Below are 21,739 nucleotides of genomic sequence, written 5' to 3'. Positions count from 1 at the left end.
ACAAAAAATGATTGGTTCAGAGAGGAACCAAGACATCCAACTGATTGGTCCCACTTCCTCTAGTTGCTTGGACCCACCTCCTCTACAATCTGATTGGTTATCTCACTGAACCAATCATTTCTCCTGCCCACAGAACGTTTTTCTGTAAGTAAAACTCCCATGAGCTCAGCCAGTAGTAGCAAGAACAGTGCAGACTGACAGAAGCTCCACAGACTGCATGCCATAAAAATCACTTCTTTGTAAGGCAGACTGCCATGTAAGGCAGTCTGAGTAGGAATGCAGACCACATGACACCAGGTAGAAAAAGAGAGATATAGAGGCTCAAAAATGAGTGACAGTGATGCTTGGAGATACTCCGTATGTGAAATAAGAGACTGAGAGAGATGGGACATGTTTCTGCCAGTAAGCCTGTCGTTGCCAGGGAGGGGGGTTCCCATAAGATTAGTAGCGTTGGTGGTGTTTCCTCATGGAAAAGACTTGGGGTGCAGATCCGCTGAAACCGGCTTGACTAAAGCCAAGCAGAATATGGCCCCCGTTCCCCTCTGTCACACTCCCAGCTCTGTGCGCCGTCAGACATGGGTCACCGAGCAGCATCACTCTGGATCGGTACCAGTGCTGCATTTTCACACACCTCCAGTCGTCTGGCTTCCTGGAGAACCTAGACAACTAAAGGTTGGAGCAGAAGAAGCTTACAGCTACTGTGGATTTGTCTAAAGATGGCAAGACAGTAAAGCGTCTCATCAACACTTGATCATCACTAGATTTGATTCTGCTCGAATCTCTCCAATTATGACCAACCTGTTCTAATTAACATAACTGTATGCTTAGCAAAACAAATCAGTACTCCAAAGGCTCTCCCAATAATTGTCACTGTTTTCCTGGGCAAGCCTGACAACTAAGAGTGCCACTAGGTAGTAATTTGTCCCTTATTTTGTTTTAGCTCCTTGCCCGTTATTTCCCAGGACAGTATCCCCAGGACAGCTTTCTGTTGCTTGGGTCAAAGAAGTGCTTCTGCTCTTGTGGATCCAGGCAATGTCTCCCAGTCTACAGAATGTTATCGCTCTAGCTCCTTCAGACTACCGAACCCAGCACTCCTGGTGGCACCCCGCTAAAATAAGGAAATAAACCAGGACGCAGAAAATGGGTTTTTGTTGCGCAGCCGGATAAAGCGGGACACCCCCCGGAGGGATTCGCGGTATCGCCCCTGTTAATGTGGGACCGTTGCCCTCATTTACACACCTCCTGTTCTTCAGGGCCGTGGAGTATCTGTGATGTAAGGTGAGCCGCTCTATTTCCCGGCTTTCTCTCATTTTTTACACTCAGAGCTTTAAAGTGACACACCCATCTTTCAGGAAGTCCCTTTGGTTCAAGAGCCGTACGAAAACTCTGGGTTTGCACAGTACTTACGCTCTCTTGTGCCCTCCGACCCTCTACCAGCACCAGCGGGGATCTATGGCATGTTGATTTGACCTGTATCGGCATAGCAGTTGACCTCAAGGCAGGATTTGTTTACAATTTTTACCCCGGACATGTTCAGCTACAGTAGGCTATTTGGCAACCGCACCAAGATAAATGAGACATAGGCGACTCATGTTGGAGGACTGTGAAAAGTCCTTCAGAGTAAACAGCATAGCTGTGGTTTTGAGCTAGGGAGAGAGCTGCCAATAAGGTTTTATCACCGTCATAGCCGAAAGCACTTGTTCGAGATTTTTTTTTCTAGCAACATGGCAGGATGACTTCAAGGGTCCACCATTGGGCTGGCTCTCCTGCACACAGGGCGTTCCTGGAGCACTGGAAACTTTCCCCTCAGGACTGCATTGTCAAGGACAACTGAGTAACAGTCGACATCGCCTGAACGATGGCATAAGCATGGACTAGTATCCTCTGCCTGGTCTGGGTCTTCGGAGCGAGTCATTGGCACCTCTCAGCCAATGCGCCTACTGTACCTGGCGCGGACTTGGAGTCACCAAGACCCTGCTCCATAATGGGCGTAAACGGCGGAAAGAAGCATCTATAGCGATGGCTGCACCATAGATGGCCATTAGGAGTAGAAGACAAACAGGGTGGCGGATAAGTGTGGAAAGAACTAAAAATGCAGCAGCATTTTCCCTGCGGACAGAATCGGCACAGATGTGAGCTGTAACAGCTGACAGTCAGGCTTTGTAACCTTCTCTCAGGAAAGAGCTGTGGATTGGGCCACAGAGCCGGATAACTTAACTTCATGTAAGCATTCTGTCACAACACATGAAAAATCAAACCCTAGAGGAAGTCTTGAGAGGCAGGCCTGACTGGCTTGCTAGCATAACCGGGAACACAGTGATGCTGATCTGACCCGTAACTGATGCACTGTGGTACAAAATACTTTATGGAATAAAATTTTATAACCAAATCTGCAACAGTTTTGTTGCCCAAGGTACTCAACAACAATAACGTACCCTTTATGGTACAAAAATGTTCCTCGGAGTTCATTTCTGTACTTTAACAAGTGCATTTACTTACAGCTAAGGGTACAATTGGCTGACCCTTGAGGGTACAAACCCAGTGACAAGTAATTGTACCGTCAAAGATACAAATTAGTAGCCAACATTTTTTTCTGACAGTGTATGAGAGCGTGTCATCTGTGAGGGCTTCTTAAAGCCATGAACCAAGGGGACACCACATTGAGATTGTGTCAACAGGCTGACCTTTCAAAAGAACACTGAAGAACACTGAACCTCATTATTCCCAAAAGACAGGGCACACATACTGTCCACTCACAAAAGTTATGGCATTTCCTAATGACCAATTCTGCCAGCAGATATGGGGAAGAGGGAATCACCATGAACTGTTATAGTCAGCTTAGCTTTGAGTTTCCTTCCTTCACCTTAGACCCACTCCAAAGATTATCTGGTGGGAAAAAGAAACAAAACAAACGCCTTTCCTTCGTTCCAAGATAACGTGCCGGTCCCCCTGGGGGAGTTTGCACACGGCACGGAGAAGGAGTCCGTCACGGTACAGCCGGGTCAATACGACGATTTTAATGGTTGTCTGGAACGAAACTGTCCTCTTCGCTTCAGACCATCATATTTCACAGCCCCCTAAGAACCTTCCGCTGACACTAGAGGAAGGATCTTAAGTGGTGGAATGAATGAATAATGAAATTACAGCACCATCCATTAACATTTTGCAGACATTTCATTAGAGAGGTGGACACGCATCCCTGTGATCTTACAGAGGAAGTATCAAAAAGGAGGTCTGCCTTCTGGCATCTAGACAGGCCCCATGCTTACTGTTTAATCCATTTAGTCAGGAGAAGAAGCTGTCATAAGTCTGGCGAGAGTTTGCATGCTTACAACACTAAAGTGCATCTTCATCTAAACACAAGCCTTGCTTGCTTCATCGCAGCATGAAAAAACACCCATGGTTCCTCCACAACAGCAGAGAGCGATCAGAAAGTAACCCAGCTGCCTGTGGACTCGAGGTCCATCATGGCTAAGGTAAGCTGACACTGGACAGCAGGAAAAATCAAGAAAAATGCACAGGAACACAAAGACCTGTTTACACAGCAAAAATAAAACACAACAGATGACAAAATCCTTACAAGCAAGTGCAGGCCGTGTCTGGTAGAGTGGTCCTGCACCCCAGCCTGCCATCTTTCCTCCAACTCTTCACTCCCACCACCCAGGTGACTGTACTCAAAACCCTAACAGGCAATTAGGTCTATCAAAGCCAGCTGGATTCCATTAACTATGTGGTTACAGGCTGGTGACCAACGTCCACTGAAGCCCAGTTTCATGACCCTGCTGTGTTCCTGGCCGGCTCACAGTTAATTAAATAAGCAAGAGCTTTGCCCAGTGGTGGGACTCTTCATTTCCAACTAATACAGCTAATGGTGAAAAGGCCAAGCTTCCAGAAAGCGTTCGTAGGTGCAGCGCCACTGCAGATAGCATTCAGTAACTCGGCTCCGCAAACGCCACCTCTCCTGCGGCGAAATCGCCATCGCTCCTCTGAGACGCTTGGAGTTCCTGACAGCACTGGCTCCAAATTCAATGCCAGGGTCCCGCTCACATGGGGAGGTTTTTTTAGATCCTGAACACACACCGAACCGCAGGCCCTGTACTTTACCAGACGACCACTGAAGGCCAGTGACAACATGGAAAGTCCTGTGGCCTCACTCCACAGAGTAGACCACAGGCGGTACAGAGGCTGCAGTGTGTCTCAGAAATCATCGGAGGGGCCTTGTTAAGAGGAAATGACATTAAAAACAAGCATCTTAACATCCTTAAGAAGTCCCGATGGACTGTGACATGCCGTCATATTCCTCCACTTAGGAGAAATGTAGCCGAGTTCCCAGAATCCTTCTTAATGCTACGTCATTCATAAGTTCTGTGTTAAGAGATGGAATTTACGAGCGAAGTATCGTTAAGAAGGCTTCGGGAAACTGGGTGTTTTTTCCTGGGTGTTTTTTGACCACCTACCACTGCCAAATCGCACACCTTCCACACTTTCCAATTTTAACAGATTCGTATCTGACCTCATTGTAGTCTTGTTATGTTAAACGGCATGCAAGTAGCCGCACTGTAAACACAGAACTGAGTTCGCAATCTGCAGACGTGGACGGACAGTGCTGTCTGGATGCTGGATGACAGTGTTGTTGAGGGAGATGTTAGTGGGAATCGCAACGTGGTCTTTGTTTTGGCAGGGTGTTGGGCCTGCCAAATTAACTCAGCGGATCTGCACTACGCTTGGGCGCCGGTTCGTGTCAATTCACACAGGCCTTATTAAGAGCGCAAGCCTGTATCCTAGTCTCAAACGTCCCTCCCGCAAATCTACCGCTACTATTAAGCCATTAGGTTCCTGGTCTCTATAATACGCCACTTACCGCGGCCCTTTTGTGCTGCCACGAGGCTATTAATGCTGCAGGTCCCCAAGGAGCCGCCGGGATATATAAGGAAGGATGGAATATGTTTCCATTACGAGCGGGTCGTTTGTTAATCCTTGCTGGGTGAGGGACACCAAAATCACCAGCGGTGCAGCCCACATTTAAAACTGGCCCCCAAGCGAGAAGATCTGGAGCTTCCCGGGGGTCGGCGGGAGCCGGGTGACACAGCTCAGCGGCGTTTACCGTACGTGGGGAGGTTCTGCAGACTGTAACTGATGCTGCTGGACATTTACAGCTTCTTAGGGTCTTTCCCCACTATACAATATCTGAAGCAACTTTTTCTCCTGTGGAAGAAGATGGTGACAGCAACCCCTGTCCATTTTGTCCTGAAGCCACTGCTAAAATCAACCTTAACTGATGGTCCACTACGATAACACTACATCAGGAGAATTGCGTTTGTCTATGTCCTTGTATGGACATTCAACTTTGTTTGCCACAGTTCATTATCTACACCAGCATTTGTCAACCCAGTCCTCGGGGACCCCCAGACAGTCCACATTTTTTTCCCTTCCCAGCTCCCAACACACCAGTACCAGATATTCAGTGTCCTTGATTGGCTGGGAACTGGGAGGAAGAAAGTGATTAGCGAACATAAAAACGCCACCGTTGGTAAGGAACGAGTCATAGGGCGGAACGGATGGCATGCCAAAGAAATAAAAACACGAACGGAAACGGAATCATTATTCTGTCCTGGGCTTTAAACATTCATTTCACAGGACCCCTCGTTTAAACGCTACTGAGAAGCCACAGGGTGGCCCTCAAAACAGCGCCCTCACTGCATACGCTTTTGAGTCTCGCGCGGTAACCATGGCAAGCCCCCGATGGAATTCCTCACCCTACAGGGTCTGGGTGACGCGGTCGCAAAAGCCACACTCCCTGATCCGATTTGAGGGAACAGCAAAGCGCGGAGAAAATCTCTGCTGTGGGGCTTATCAAAGCAAACAGTGCCGGCTGCCCTGTAAAAACACAGGACACGTACTGATAGCCCATTTCTAAGGGAAACCCTCATGACATGAACGAGGAGCTGTGTTTGCTTTACTTCACATCATCTGACATTCAAGGTCCTGGAAAGCAGGCGAGAAAGACCCTTTTTAGGGGAGGGGAACCAGCACAGCAGCTGATGTCCTTAGTTGGCGTGTGGCCACATTTAACAGTACAAATGCAAGAGCACTGAATATGAGGACAAATTAGCACTTTATTTCCACCTTGTTGTTAGGACAAGGAAAAAACATCCATCCATCCATCCAATCAAGTCATAGCATAAAGAGTAGTCCAGTAGTCAGTGAACAACAAAATGTTTTTCCCCCCATATGTAATGGGTTCCTATTTCTTTGGACAATACATGTCCCTCGATCCATGGATAACGGGAAAAACACTTGATTAGTTGTGCAGATGGGAGACCAGACCCACGTCCACTACTGACCCCTGCCCCCACCTTCCAGGATACAGATCATGCTGAATCATAGCTGAATAAACAAACAAGCAAATGAACAAATTAATATCTCTCCACTGGCGAGCGCTGCTGGAATTGGGCTGCGCCAAAACTCGCATTTCATTAAAAAGACCCAACCCGATACGCACAGAGACCCGAGTCACTCATTCCAGCTGGTGTCACGTTTCAATTTCTGTCTCAAGGTAATAGACGGTGGACGTGAGCGTTCGAACCCGCCACTGTAGCGTCATGGGGCCTTGCGCGCACACCACCGTCAGCTCCCGGGAATACTGTGAGGAAACTGTGCTTCCAGAACACAACAGTCAGCGATGGCAAAAGCACAGTCCCGCTGGACCCATGACGGAGGGGAGCGTGGAAGCGCTTGGCGTAAGGGCCCTTTTTAAGCCAGTAGCTTCATTACAAACCCCTGATTAAAGACCGTCCCAAAATGTTCTCCTGTAATATTTTGCATTTCAGAGTCATGACATTAAAACATAAACCTTTACACATATTACACACTAGTTATGCATAAATATGAATATGCATTAGAAGCAAAAACAGGTGAGGATGAAAACAGTGGACAGAAACCTTTGAATACAGCCTGGAACAACACACACACACACACAAAGCTACGTCAATCTGAACAAGCTGATTAAAATTCTTTTGATTAACGAAAGGGAATAAAATCGAAAATTTAAGCAATAAAAATGGGCAACCAGAGAACGGTTAAAGCTTTCTCTTTCTTCTGACAACCCCCCCCAAAGACACACACAAACAGACGCACGCACCCAATGGCCAACGCTGTCTGGAACATCTGCCGCGGCTCCAGTTGGCGGAGCGAAGCCTCCATCTTCCTGGACCGTCTCGCTGCAGCCCACGCTGTTGCGAGGCTTGAGCCTCAAACTCCGAGCTGCGGGCCGGTGCCCCCCCCCCCGCCGCATGTCACAGCATGCGTTTCATTGATATGCTTATGGGGCCGTCATGGCTGCACTTGATCTACATCGGTACCCCCCTCACACCTCAAATGATGAAGCACAAGCTTAACCCATCCTCCAACATCTCTGTCAGGAATCAGAGCGCACACAGAGACCTCTGGGGGCTCGGTCTGAGGCCACCCCTCCCCCCGGCACAGCGAGGATGGATGTGAAGCGACAGTGGCCTGCAGCCTGGGGGTGCCCTCGCTGGACCCCAGGAAGCGAGGCCCTTCTGAAGCCCAGAGCAGGACAAGCCACGTCCTTATAGTCCAGGTCCTCAAACAGAAGTGATGCGTCAATCAAACTGTGTTACTGAATATATACTGTACACCACTGTCTACTCCCAGCAGAGACAGCGAACGGCTAGCGGTGTGTGGAGCTGTAAAAACTGTACTTTATAAAACTATACTTTATATACTTACTATAAAATTGATTGTAACTGCTCATGCAGGTCTCTGAAACAGAACAGATTCACACACTGAAAGTTCTGCTTCGCGCCGGGACACAGGAGTCTGCAGAAGTGCAAGGAAACCAACAATTAGCTTAATCTTACTCCACTTACTATCGTCTGTGAGCCGCACTATCGCTGTACATTTACACCCTCAATCCCAGCCCCTACTCCTGTGCTAGCCAGCACTCCTTAATGCTTCCCTTTAGCCTACAGGCATATCTGCAAATTAACATCCCAAATAAGTCAAATAACCTAACAAAAAATGCCCTAATTTTAAAATAGCCATTAAAATAGATTTACATAAAAAGCTACTAAGATTATTTAAAATTGTGACCTACTAGAGATTTCCAATATAACACATTTACAGTGAGTGCGTGTAAGTCTACTGATTATGGTGCTAAAGTGGCCTGTATCTCTGTTTATGCTAATGTTTCTGTGTGATTTGTGCCATCACATAAATAAGGCTGAAACGCTTCTTAATACAGAGGCCAGTTCTGAAATTTAACAGGGAACCCATTAAGCTCCCTCACACTACGCTGTGTGTGAAGGACATAGACTGGACTTTATAAGGCCAGGCATTCGGGGAACGGGAAGAGGCACCCCCCACAGGCTACCAGGGGCGGAGGCTCGCTCTTACAGCCAGTCACACGGGGGAGGGGAGACCATGTCGACCTGGAGTTAAAGACCGGACGCCTCGAGGAGAATCAGGGTCACCATGGAGAGCGACCGAGAGAGAGGAAGAGGAAAGTTCTCACTGGAGAACATGAACAGGCTCCTTCACAATGCCGCTGAATACTTTCTCCAGGTCCTGAAAGTCCATCACTGGGTTCTGCTGGTAGCATCAGCCCTGTATTCTGTTATACCCCTCTTGGGATGCGAATCCATCGGTGGAATGGGAGGGGCGTTCACAACTCTTCCCCTGCCGAATCCCCGAGGTGAAGGAGATTTAACCGCATCGGCCTGAATTCCATTGCCAAGGACTGCCTAGGTAGGACTGAAAAGTTGGCTCCATCTAATTCGACTCCACGTTTAAACTCCCGGGATCCCTCACCAACCCTGGCCCTCCCTTCCCAGGACCACGACCTGTCGATGAGTGGGTCCCCTAAACTTCTCTGCTTGCAGGCCGCCTGTCTTTCGAAGCCTTACATAACTCATCAATAAATATTCTCTCTGTGCCGAGAAGGTAATGTAGCTTGTTATGTAAACGCTCTATGTTTTTGAACCGCCGAGCAAATAGAAGCGAAATGTTCAAAAATAAACGGGGCTGCTTTTGTGGTTCCCCTAAGTAACGCAACCTAAGACCTTCGCCGTGAATCAGAGCCTTTCAGGGAAGGTTTCCTGGGAGCTTCAGCCCGGCGGAGGTTCAGTTCGCTTTTTTCAGAGGAGCCCGTAAACTTGGACCAGCTTTGACTCACACAGGCTTCCGGCCCAACGCAGACATCCCAAATCCCGGGTGTCCTCGGCTTCTTGGGCTAAGCCGTCCCGTTTCCTTAAAGCGGAGCACCGATGGCAAGGTCGGCACAGTCCCACTGGGAGATAGAAAAGCTCAGGGTGTCCCGCCGATGCTGGACACTGTGGTGCAGTGGTTAGTTGTCATGGGAGGAAAGGGCAAATATCTTCTGTTTACTCAGGCCTTTTTGGGACACCTACTCACACCTGCTGCTGCATTTATAACCAAAAATATTCGGAAGAAAGGACGATGTCAGACTGCTAAAAACAGAAATAAAGAGAAGGGAAACACTGCCTTTGTTCTTACCTAACACTCCATCTGCAGCACATCGTTTTTGTTTTAATAAAACGCAGAGGGAAGGCAGACCCCTCATTCAAGGCCGAACATGTTGGTGTGCTTTTAATGTGGATTAAAATGGGGTGTTTGTAATATTTCACCAAACGAAGACATCAGTGAGGATGCAGCACACTGAACGGCATATCCAGTTTTCACGCAGCCAAATATGTCCCCCAAAATGTCAAGAAAAGTCTCCCTGAATGACGCCACTTAGCTTAACATTCTGAAGCTCACGTCAAGCGATTCCCCTGCCCAAGTCCCTTGCTGGTCGTGTAGGCAGTGATGGGCATCAGACGTGGGATGCCGACAGCCTCCTCGACGGTCATTCTCACATCCCGCGGACCAGCCAATCCACGTCGTACTGAGCACCGGCGCTAAGAACCATAGGCTGCCTGCAACTCGTCATCTCGGATGTGTTGTTGAAGCCTCATACTGGGTGTGATCCTGACCTGGAAAGCGGCGAATGCCACTTTGTTAACTTAATTGAAATTGGTGCTCTGCAAATTGAAATATCACCCCCTAATAAACAGCCCTTCGGCCATTACGGATTGTCTGTCATGCCACACGGCCTCCGTGTTTTAGTTTACATTCACCAATGGAGAGCTGAGGCATGTCACCAGGCTCGTGCTCCAGAATCCGAATGGATCACCAGCAGTTGGTCCTGCATTTATGGATGGACAATTGGTCACCGTGGAGACCGTGCTGTCGAGCCCCCCCCCCCCCCACCATGGTCGTTACCAAGGCCACGCATGGACCTTGTTGAAGTCAAAACTGGACACAAAGAGGACTCAGCTGGTGCCTTCAGATAGCTCACACTGAGGACCAGGGTTCCGGAAAGATCCACTCGGTCTCTGCTTATAGGTGAACAAGGCAGCTCTTTCTTCTGAAGCTACTAAAGGGTGTTTTTTTTGGAAGTCTTCTGGAGTTTTTTTTTCATCTGAAACCTTCTGAAGTGTGTTTCTGATAATATGCAACGGTCAGCATTTGCTACAGCTCACAAGTACACATCCTGGCCTGCTTTTAAATCTAAATATGATAATAATAATAATAATTGAAAAAGGATAAAAACACCATCACATCAGAAGAAAACCACGCAGCAAAACGGTTCTTGCTGTTCTGGGTTGAGCTGTTTTGTTTATTCTTCCCAAATTCCATGCTTATACAGTACCGAGCTGAGTCTGGAGCCCAAAAAGGAAGGGACACCCTGCATGGGACACCCTGCATGGGACACCCTACAAAGTGCCATTACTAGTATCTCACAGGTACTGAGGTGATAGATGGGGATGAGGAGAATTCTCCGGGAGTCTCACACAAAGTGTGAAACCTCAACGAATTGTTTATGCAGATTATGCTGTACGTCAGGTCATTTAAACACATGCCATGGAGTGAAGGGAACATATGCAGATGTCATGTTTTAATTTCCCAATCACCCCCCCCCCCTCCCCACACACATAATGCAACAGTGGAAATACCCAGTTTTGGTTGGAGCAGGTGCATCCCAGGAGGGGGATGAGGGGGATGCACAACTGAATGCTGGACAATAGCACTGAAACAGAAGTGCATCATGAATTAAGCACCCGGCTCGACTGTCAATGCCCTCGGCGCACATCCATTACACTTCACTGCCCTGCCTCAGACACCTGCTGTGGATCCAGGACTCAGAAGTCGCTGAAACTGATGTCCAGCCACAATCAAACACAATAAATACAGCAGGGCCAATCCATCACATGAGCTCTTTCCTTATTTAAACAGGCACACACCTGCATACAATCTGCCCTCAGTACAATAAACTGTCGTCCAATAATGCTGTTCGAAGTCTCCATTTCCCAAGCCCTCTTCAATTTGGACCAAGTCCCTCGCAAATGCCTCCTGGGGGAATCCCTAGAAAGACAGCTGCCCTCAAATTAATGCCAATCAAGGGGCGGAATCCGCCTTTACAGTGTAAAAAAAGAAATAGACTCCTCCATCCCCTATTGGAGGAAAATGTAACATTCCATCTCACTTTGACAAAGTTAACTTGATGAAAAATTAGGGTGCAAGTAGCCGTAGGCATTGTGATTTATGACATCCATATTCTAATTCTACTCCATTCTCATAAAACCTCTGCACTTTTTTTCCCTTCCTTCTAAGGGCCTGTTCTCATTTTCAGCCAATGCTTTCCAGTCAAGGGTTTTAAAACGCACTTTCCATTGGATAGTGAGGAAAGAAAGTTTTTCTAATCTCTCTGCTTCTAGAGACATCGTTAAGCATCGGCAGTCACTTTCCAGGCTACAATAAACAAGAAACATTTGCTTGGGAATCATTAATTACGACAAAGATCCCGGAAAGCTACTTTTGCTCCGCAGAACTGCAAGATGAGTAACGTCTGTTTCAGGAGGCCTTGTGGATGGAGAGTATAGATGGCTGGAAAGCTGTCTTTAGGTGACAGGATGTAATTCTTCCTGATCATCTTGAGAGAGAAAGACCAAAGGTACCGAGCAAGCCGGCCCCCGAGCATTCAAGACCCGGCTAAATCATAGAAAGGCGCTGTGGTGTTCTGGCAGCGTTGGCACATCTCCATCACTCTCCGGGTGGGAGAAAAGCCTCCCACTGCATTGACCCGATGCTCCCCAGCTCAATGCATCACTGCAACCCCCCCCCCCCCCCCCAGCGCTTAATGGCTATTAAAACCTGCTGTCCTGCACTCCTTTCTTCATTTCTGACAGCACATCCGCAGGACCGTGCCAGTTAGTCCGCACCTGAGACGAGGTCTAGCAGCCACAGCCCCCATTGCCGCAGAAGCAGGATGCTGCCAGAGCAGTGTGCCGCGAAGGGACTTTCACCGTGACTTATCCACAAATCCATTAAGGGACTGCAGAACCTCACACGGCGGTCGTCTCAACACCACATCCTGGGCCGGCCTTGTGGCAGCCCCCAAACAACTGATTGCTGACATACTATATGGGCTTATTTGGTGTAATAAAAAAAGTCGTCAGGTGGATGGAAATGCGGCTCATGCCTTAACTCACCCGGGGGCGGGGGTCGCGTTCTAGCTAAGATAAAAAATTACGACATTGTGGACTGGGAGACTAAATTGAACACCCCGCAGTAGGCTAAAAAGATTCAAATCCTCAAACAGAACTTTCACTTTTCTCATGCCATGATCAGAATCACTACTCACACAGAGATTAACTTCCTTTACCGGTTTACTCCACTTTACATCCCATCTCCATCAGCATTTTGGGCTTTTTTTTCCACGCACACAAGCATTGCTGCCCAACTGAGGAGGCTACAGTGTGAAACGAGGCCAAGTCACACTTCCACGAAGATGCAATGGACACCTCTATGGTAGAAGCAAAGCCCAGAGGATAGTGGCAATGAATCAGGAGAGGAAGGAGAGAGAAAAGTCGAGGGGAGGAAGATGAAGTTGATGACATCTCGTCGTGGCTCGCAAGTCCACTGCAATGTGGCTATACTGTGTCAGAAGCATTCATAAAATAATCAAATGCAAACAGGGGACATCCAGGATGATAACTGACGGCACACTGAATGGTCGGACACTGGTTAGCTAGGGAGAAGGACTGTTTTTTGCATGTTTGTGCCATTTCTAATGTCTGTATTACTCCAATTTACAGGACAAAAACAGAAGTTGCCATAAACCCAGTGTGCAGTCAGTGTGGGATAAACACGAAATGACGGGAAAACGATACAGAGAAACAGTGATCAAGGGCAGAATCGAAAAAGCAGAACTTACAATATTTCGTCATTCTGGAACTCCAGAACTCCATGGCAATCTTCAAAGTCCTCCCCTCCCCCCTTTGCTGTACCTTCGATGGTCTTGTATGGGACAACAACCACGCCCCTTGCCCCTGAGGTGCGAAGCACTTTCACTTCCATAATGCCAACGCTTTCGCTCACATGTGTCACTGGATCGTCAAAGGTGAAGATGCCAGCGTGGTCGTCATCAAAGATGGTCACGGTGGCAGTGGAAGGCATCCCCAAGCAGGCCACGGTCTCCACATGATTGGCTTCCTGGTTCTCATCTTCGTTGCCCTCCAACACCACCTTCACGTTGCTCAGGTGGATCAAGAAGTTTTCGTCCTCCTCAAAAATGTCGTCATCAATGATGCCCACCCGGATCTCCTTCTGTGTCTCTCCAGGCTTGAAGACCACGACACCCTCTGTGAACTCATAATCGGACCCAGCATTGGCAGTGCCATCCTCAGTCCTGAAGTCCACCGAAATCGTCTTGCCTAAGTCGCCACCACGCCTTAGGACGTTCACAGCCACGGTACCGCAGTTCTCCAAGCACTGGTACGAGCCCGGATCGAAGAAGATTTTGGAGACTGGGTCATTGTCCGCCACTTCGGGGCGCACCTCGTGCAGGCTGACAGCCTTCCTGGCCTGGTCGGCAGCGTGCTTCTTCAGAATGTTCCCCGCCCCGGTCATGAGCCTCGTAGCCTGACAGCGATAGAAGGCTCTGCTTTTCTGTTGTTGGCTCAGGACCTGGTAGTTAGCCAGCTCAATTAGTTGCTCTACTTCCTTATCAGGGTGCTTCTGCTTCAGCTCCTTGAGAATTTTAGCCATATCTCTCCTGGTTTCCTCCTCATCCAGGTCTTTGTCATCCAAGTCCAGACCCAGGGTTCCATCCAGAAAGTCCACGGCGTGAGAGTTCAGCATCTTGCCGTCCATCTCGATGTCGACCTTTGATGGAAGCGGCCGGTCACCTTCGGTCTCTATGATCATCCCACGTTGCTTCCCAGCTCTGTAGCGTTTGTACACATACTTGTAGAACAGAAGGCGGCGGTCTGCAATCCATGCAAACATGACACACAGGGGGAAAAAAAACAGAGTCAGCAACCCCTCCCACACCTGAACCACGCCTGGAGAGATGACGGCCAAAATCAAGTAAAGCCAGATGTAGGCAAAGATGCTCCAGGAGGCTGTCATGAAGAAGACCCTGAGATGCTTGACCTTCCGATGTTCTCCTTCGGGGACGACATAGACGCAGAGGCCAATGATGACAAACATGTTGAAAGCAGCGCTGCCTACAATAGTGCTGGGGCCAAGGTCTCCGGCGTTGAAGTTGTGTCCACACACTTCAATGACAGACAACAGGATTTCGGGGGCTGAGGAACCAAGGGCCATCAGAGTGAGATTGGACACGGTCTCATTCCATATCCGCACGGTGGTTGTTGTCGTCTCGCCATTGGGCTTCTTGATGGTTATCTCCTTCTCCTGTGATGTGATGACCTCAATGGATGCCATGAAGCGGTCGGCAATGATTGAAACTCCCAGGAACATGTAAACCAAGGCCACAAAATAGACCGTAGCCCTCGCCACTTTGTCCCCAAAAGATGGATTCTGGGGCTCCCACACCGGCAGCAGCACGCCAGGTGCACACTCATAGGTTCCAGTGCAGCTGGAGGAGTTGTTCATAGTCGGATGCATTTCTGGATCCGGGGTCTGTTCTGGGTTCTCTGAAGCGGCATGTGGAAGTTTTAAGAACAAGACTGCCAGTACAATGGCAAGCTTAAAACCAAAGGACAGAAAGAATGACATCTGTGACCGTTCCATGATGCCAACAAGAATTCTACTGTCCAGCTATTCCCACGCCTGTGAAAAAAGAAAGGAATGGGTCACTGTGAGACGGTTATCTAGAATATGATATTTAAAAGCTTAATTTTACCCGTAAATGAGCATTAAGAGCCAGTACTAAATTACCTCTAGCCAGCTTAAAGCATGGAGATAAGAAGCGAACTGAATAAAAACACGTATTTCTGGGACACTTTGCATAAAACATCCAAAACAAACGCAGCTCTGTAATGTATGTGCATTAAATTTAGAAGCAGCGCTGTTCATTTCTAACGACCTGCGGTGATCCGACGGCGACCTGAAAGTATTCCCGCTAGAGCAGAGATGCTAGAATACATTCATTCTGGCATTACAGCAAATACAAAGGGCGATCGCAAGACGACAAATTGCTATGAGGGGCCAAAACTCCTCGAGGTTCCAGTGGCACCAGACAGACACAATGCACTAATACAGGCAGCTGGTACTGTACTACAGCGCAAACCATGCGCATTCAGCCCTGGTGAAGTGCTTGCAGAGATACGCTATATTTCCACATTGACGCTAAATTGTGTATACAGCAATCATCTGTATGCAGTGCTATGGATTTTTAAGCACAGCTCTTATTGCCAATACCCTACCTTTCGATATTCACTTCACTAAAAATATTAAGAATTGATATATCGGCATAGCCTGGAATTCTGACTGTTCGGATAACCCCCTTCCATCTAAATGCACATACTCCTTTAAGTCAAACACCCGCTATCATCCAGGGGTTATGTTTTAACAAAGTATTGTTAAATCTAATAGCATACTTTGCAAAGTGAAAATTGCGCATCAATCGTAAAGTGAAGCCAGTTTTCAAAGGCACGCAAATCGTCCGAAACAACAGTGCGTAATCTCCTACACATTAACTTCATTTCTTCTCAAACGACTTTGGGTGTGAAAATATGAAGTGTTTAGATGAAAAAATACATCGCAACTTATCCTGGCCCAAAACTGCGTTAGAGAATAACGGAAATAACTAGCGTTTAGCTGCGCGTGAATAAATGAAAATGTTAATATAGGCACGCAGAGATACCGTTATAACAGCCCCGTTAACAATGAGATGGGGCTCCATTCAATAGAAAACAGCAGATAATTACGGAATCTGACACTGGCTTTCCAGTTATCCTCAATACAACTGTCCGGAGCTACAACACTCATAGATCACCACACATATATCCAAATGCACTTAATACACATACAATTAAGCCATATACAGTAATCACAATTCTGCTACAAATTGTCTACAAACAATCCCTATTATAGTACGTTAACACAACTTATTCTACGCGCCATTCAGCTCGATTTGATGTTTCTGAATTACTAATCACTCCATGGGACAAAAAAAAATCAATGCAGCACCGTACCTTTCCTCCGAAATCACACACGGCAGAGGATGGTGTCAGTAGTGGATGCAGCCGTTGCACTGGTAGCGGTGGCAGTAGCGGCAGGCGTAAGTGGCACCACCGCTTGCATTCGTTTTGGTTTTTATACGAAAGCAGGAAGAGCTGCGGAAGCCTCCGAGATTCCTATGCACACGCGCTTTTTTTAAACCGGTATGGTCGGAATAATCAGATAAGTGATGTTATCAGCGGATCTGCAGTTCCGAGTACAAAAGGGTGCAATTGCAACTCTTCCTCATTCTTTATTTTCTGAGCGGCCAGAGGGAGCGGGCTGCCGAGCTAGTCGGAGGCAAAAGAGAGACTGAGGCGCCGGGCTCTGCGGCGCTGCCCGTGAAGCGGAGTTGTGACCAACTCGCTCTCTCCTTCCCTCTCTCCCCCCACCCCTCACCCAGCTGTCGACTGCTCGAATATTTTCCGATTTCCGCCGGTTTCGTAGCCTCACTGAGAACGGGGAGAAAGATCACGCTTGCTGAGTATCACGGCCATTTGCTGGCCTCATTGGTGTCCAGACCCTCCCACATTGCCGTTCCGCGTTCTTCTCTTTAACTATATGGTTTCCAACGCTTCATCGTGCTAAGATGTTGCATATTGAACATTGCACGTAAAGCATTTACACTCGCATATGTAGCACCACGTGTGTGAATTTTGCTAGGATAAGATGCAGCAATTGCTGGGAAAGTTTTAAAAAATTGTCCCTTGAAGCAACTTCTTACATGCAAGTGTGAGTGCGTGCGCTCATTTACCACGATGATGTTTAAATGAAACCGTGTTGACACCAAGATCGTGCGGGGCGTTGTGCGTTTGTCTCAGGTTAAAAAGTGAACACGTTTCTGTGTCAGGTAAATGTTTTCCTAAATGACACAAATGCAGGCTTCCGATTGCGCCCAGCCAGTTTTAATATTAGCAGTCTACACCTGATACGTAGTGTTTTTATGAATGGTGACGCACTGATTATTCTGAATGTGGAAAAACAGATGCATTTGGTAACACACAATACTTGTAGTTTAGACAAGCTTCAGTAATCGATTTTTTTGCTTTAACCATGTGATTTGATGTATCTATAGTAATGCAGATGGTTTAGGATAAATACTGGGCATATAGTCTTTCGTATCCTTAGTACAGAATCGGTTTCGTTTTAGTAATATTTCTAAAAGCACGATCGAGCACAGAAGGCTGCAGTCCTATTGCACGTATAAACTGCATTAAACTGCACAGAAGCACTAAACTCATTAGACTTCTTCCAAATATTTACATAATTCACATGGTTTCAACTTAAGTTTTACAAATACACGTTGATAACGGACACACAGGAGGACGCAGTCCGTACAAATATTGCGATGCTAAGGACAATGATACGAGTAAACGCTGACGAGCTTAATGTGCATTTATTTTCTTTTAACATGCACAGTATGATTAACATCGACGGCGAAATATACAGTTTGTCGATTTAAAGAACATCCGTTGACAGATTTAGTAAATATGCTTATAAACCTTACAGCATTACTACGTCCACTTAATTGACTGTGTTAATATTGCCTACACAATACTACATAGAGTAGTTTCCTATGCCGCCTAGAAACTGCTTTTTGATGGCAATTTAACTATTTGTCGTGGTTGTATGATTTAACTGCGTCTGACTGAAGTATCTAATATAAGCACCCGTGTTTAGTTGCATAATCTAACGTTCGAATTAGCAAGACATACAGTATAAGATCTACTATATTCCTGTCACTTAAATTACGATGACCCACATATAAAATAATGCTAAGTCTCTGCGAAGCAATAAGGAATCGTCACAATAATTCATATAAATGCTATGCGACAGGTACTGCTGAAAACACAGATCACTCTCAAATACAAACTTAACTAACATATTTGCATTCAGCGTGACCACAGCCTACTATCTTCGGTGACTAAATCAGCCCTGACAACAAAATAAAACAACGCAAGAACCTGGCCAACTAAATCAGGTTATATATCATGAAGATCAACAGCACAGCAAGCGGAGTGAGGAGGTGCAGGTTATCGTGGCTTTGTATTTCACTGCATCATGAGAAGTCTCTTAAATGGAAAACTCAGAAATACTTAAGTTACAGTGTGCTGTGCATCATGTGGGCATTGAGCTTTCAGCTACAGTGGGGGAAAAAATGTAAGCATGTCTGGCAAAAACAGATGAAGTGATAAAAATTACTCACTTTTATCAACATTAGGCTCACAAAGACCTTTCCCTGCCTTGACCTGATCAACCTTGCTTTGGCCAAGCGGTGTAGGAAATGTGACTGTTTTGCAAGCAGTAATGAGACATCACCAGTAGGGGCACTGTAATTGACCTTCATTAACATGTCTTTTGGGAAAACCTGCCCCCCCCCACTGAAGTGCAAAATCCCAGGTGGCGTAATGGTATAATATCCACGGTACATCGTATGAATGGGCAGCAGATTGAGTTGTATCGATCAAGTACTGCTATTTGTCTCACAGCAACTACATTTTCTCTGTTTTACAGCTATGAAATGGGAATTTGATCAATAGCCCTACTACAGACAAGCAACAGCAGGAATGAGTTTATAAAAATGATAAGAAGGAGCTTTGTGAAGTCTTTCACCCAAGATACAAAGTCATTTACTTAATGATGAAACTCGATGAGACTGAAGATCCCACTGGAACGGCGATGGACACCTGGGCCAGAATTTAGCCGGTTCTTTTGCGTTTTGCTTTTGCTCCGGTGCAAAATTCTCATGGTAACTGGTTAAATTACAGTATTCAGGACTGACGCTGCGACTTCTGCAAACTGGAAACGCATCACTGTACTACAAGTAATTCATTTGGATTAGTCAGTCTGGTCCAGTATTGTTTTGGTCCAGAAAGCAGGAGGACACCACTTTGTAACCTGGAAACAGGAGGATCAAAACCCTCAGATCCCCTGCTGCAGTCATCTCAAGAAAAGTATTGAACCTGACTTTCACCAGGAAAACATACAGCTGAATATTTCACAAAACAAATGTAAGTTGCCTTGAGGAAAAAAAAGAACATTAGGCAGTTAAATAAATTGCTTTGGATGTTCACCCTGCTGAGCACCTACGCTGTGTCTGAGAAAGGCTGTCTGTCGTCTCTCCTAGGTGTGCCAGAATGTGCCCATTCAGCGTGGAACTGGCTATGGAATGACTTTCCAATGGAAACGATGACTCTGGATTTTTCTCACCAGCCATGGTGAGAAACCGTTGTCACGCAAATTGCTCTGAGGAAAGTGACCTTCTGCAAGCCTGTGCAGAACAACGAGGAAGTGCTGGTGTTATCTCATTAATGTTCAGCATTCATAACCCAAAACTCAAAAATAAAGTCACATTTACTTCCTCCTTTCTACAATTTATAAAATGCAGACCATGAGCACAAAACAAACTACATATTTTCATTTATCAGGCACAATAAACACATTGCCACCTATCCCAGAATTACGTATAACCTACATTCCATCTGCTGTCCCTAGACTTGTGATACGATTACAAACAGCCTGCAAACTTTTCGATACCTTTCTTCTTTTTGCACAGGAAAGTGAGAGACAGGGGAGGATGTGGATGTCCTGAGGAGGAGCAAGTGAAGAGCAAATTGAGCAACCTGTAACAAATCATGAATAAAACGGAATAAACTTTTGTTTGTACCTCAACGACCAAAGTCGAATCTCAGTCGTAGCCTTTCCCAGGTTCCAGCCTATATTCTCAAGCCCTTGACAGTTTTCTGTGCCAAATTGGAAATGGCTGTGTTTTGTCCTAACCCTAAGCCTCCTTGCCTTTCCGTAAATCCCTCTCCCAAAAGATGCTCCCATCCCTTCTTCCCAAATCCCGTGCATCACGTGGATCTGCACGTGGCCGGCAGTGAAACGGCCCTCTGTGCAGAAATGTATAAATGATGGTTGTTTAATAAAGCCTGCTATCAGGCCGGAGATATATGGGGTCGTTTTGTATGCTGGTATGCATTTTTTAAAACGATTTTAATTTGCATTATATAACCTAGCTCTTATTTATTAGCCATTTTATCCTGAGGCATTTTTAAGCGTGAAGGACTTGTAAAACAGCCACGGCACGCAGGGTTAGCGACAAAAAGCAGGTACTGGACAAATTTACTTAGGGCCTCCATGCCTGCCACCTGAAGAGTGTTATGCAACTATATAACCGCAGCAAGCGAGGGGCATGCTAACCAAGCAGGTGATGTCATTATGGAGGGATTGTGTGTCACTCATCTCCAAACAGCAGGGTCAGCAGGCCAGCGAGACACATTTTGCACACCCCCACGGGCATTTGGTACAGTGTTCCTACACACTAACGCCCTAGAGATGGTTCTCAAGGTCATGACCTTATTTACAACACTGCCATTTTAGATCAGGGCATTAATAGTACTGTGCAGTAGAACATTAAAGGTAACAGTCTCCCAAACGTCAATCATCAAGCTGAACCTAACATTCTGAAATGGGCTGAAACATCACAGACTGTTAAGCAGCTCGCCTTGTGTGGAGAGCACCTCAAACAGTCGGTAATAAGGACTGACAGGCAGTCCCAGTGGCAATGATGACTCATTAACAAATATGTGGATGGCTTCCCTGCCTTGATCACCCTGCTTTCCAGCCAGACGGCTGAACTTCACGAGGCATGCATATTCACGGCCAGTCTTTTGGTAAACACGGTGACCTTCAGGTTGGTCAAGGTGCTGGTACAACAGAGTGTAAATAATAAAAAATGAAGGAGATAGCGGACAGGCAAAAATGTCATAAAATAATGAGAAACGAGATAAAAAAAAAAGAGGCTGAGCTCTATTTGCCGGTAACAGCTGCACGTTAAATGATGTACAGATGTGTGAAACCCACGTTGTGGTTATGATTCACCTGTGACGCTTCAAGCTTAGGGGCTGAAACACGCCCTTGCTGAACAGAAGGAGCCTCACATCACCGCTGAGCGCTTTGTGGCTCATTCACCTGATACCATCTGACGGAGTCATAGTTGACCACAGAGCAACATGAGACACATCTGCTGGTTTCATTGCCCACAGTGTCAGGAGGTTTGAAGTTCACGGTGGTATGAGCAGAGGAGCTGGTTTCACTCCCTTCTGAAGAAGGGCTGCATTTTTTTCTATCCTGAGTTATCATCGTTATTGGGTGCCTTCGAGCTGATGGCAACTTCTGCTGACCA

At 46.7% G+C, this 21,739-nt stretch overlaps 1 protein-coding gene and 1 long non-coding RNA gene across 3 annotated transcripts in view; one reads left to right on the top strand and one right to left on the bottom strand.

Annotated features, from left to right (window-relative positions):
• Positions 1–16,965, bottom strand: part of slc8a1b (solute carrier family 8 member 1b) — a 94,614-nt gene extending 77,649 nt beyond the window's left edge. The window contains exons 1-2 of one of the 2 annotated variants that reach the window (XM_023796269.2): positions 16,527–16,965; positions 13,298–15,159 (exon numbers count right to left, since the gene is read on the bottom strand). In XM_023796269.2, the coding sequence (XP_023652037.2) occupies positions 13,298–15,120 (1,823 nt within the window). In that variant the 5' untranslated portion in view covers positions 15,121–15,159; positions 16,527–16,965. The remainder of the gene's footprint in view (positions 1–13,297; positions 15,160–16,526) is intronic. The other variant, XM_023796268.2, reaches the window with a different exon arrangement.
• A 93-nt stretch (positions 16,966–17,058) lies between these two features.
• LOC111835699 (uncharacterized) lies at positions 17,059–20,201 on the top strand. Its single transcript, XR_002836275.2, has 4 exons — positions 17,059–17,401; positions 19,066–19,562; positions 19,679–19,769; positions 20,108–20,201. It is a non-coding gene; the product is annotated as an uncharacterized lncRNA (long non-coding RNA).
• The last annotated feature ends 1,538 nt before the right edge of the window (positions 20,202–21,739 follow it).

Source organism: Paramormyrops kingsleyae, chromosome 3, assembly GCF_048594095.1.
Source record: "Paramormyrops kingsleyae isolate MSU_618 chromosome 3, PKINGS_0.4, whole genome shotgun sequence".
Taxonomy (NCBI): domain Eukaryota; kingdom Metazoa; phylum Chordata; class Actinopteri; order Osteoglossiformes; family Mormyridae; genus Paramormyrops; species Paramormyrops kingsleyae.
Note: the sequence above shows the minus strand (reverse complement) of the source record. Positions and strands in the feature narration are given on the sequence as shown.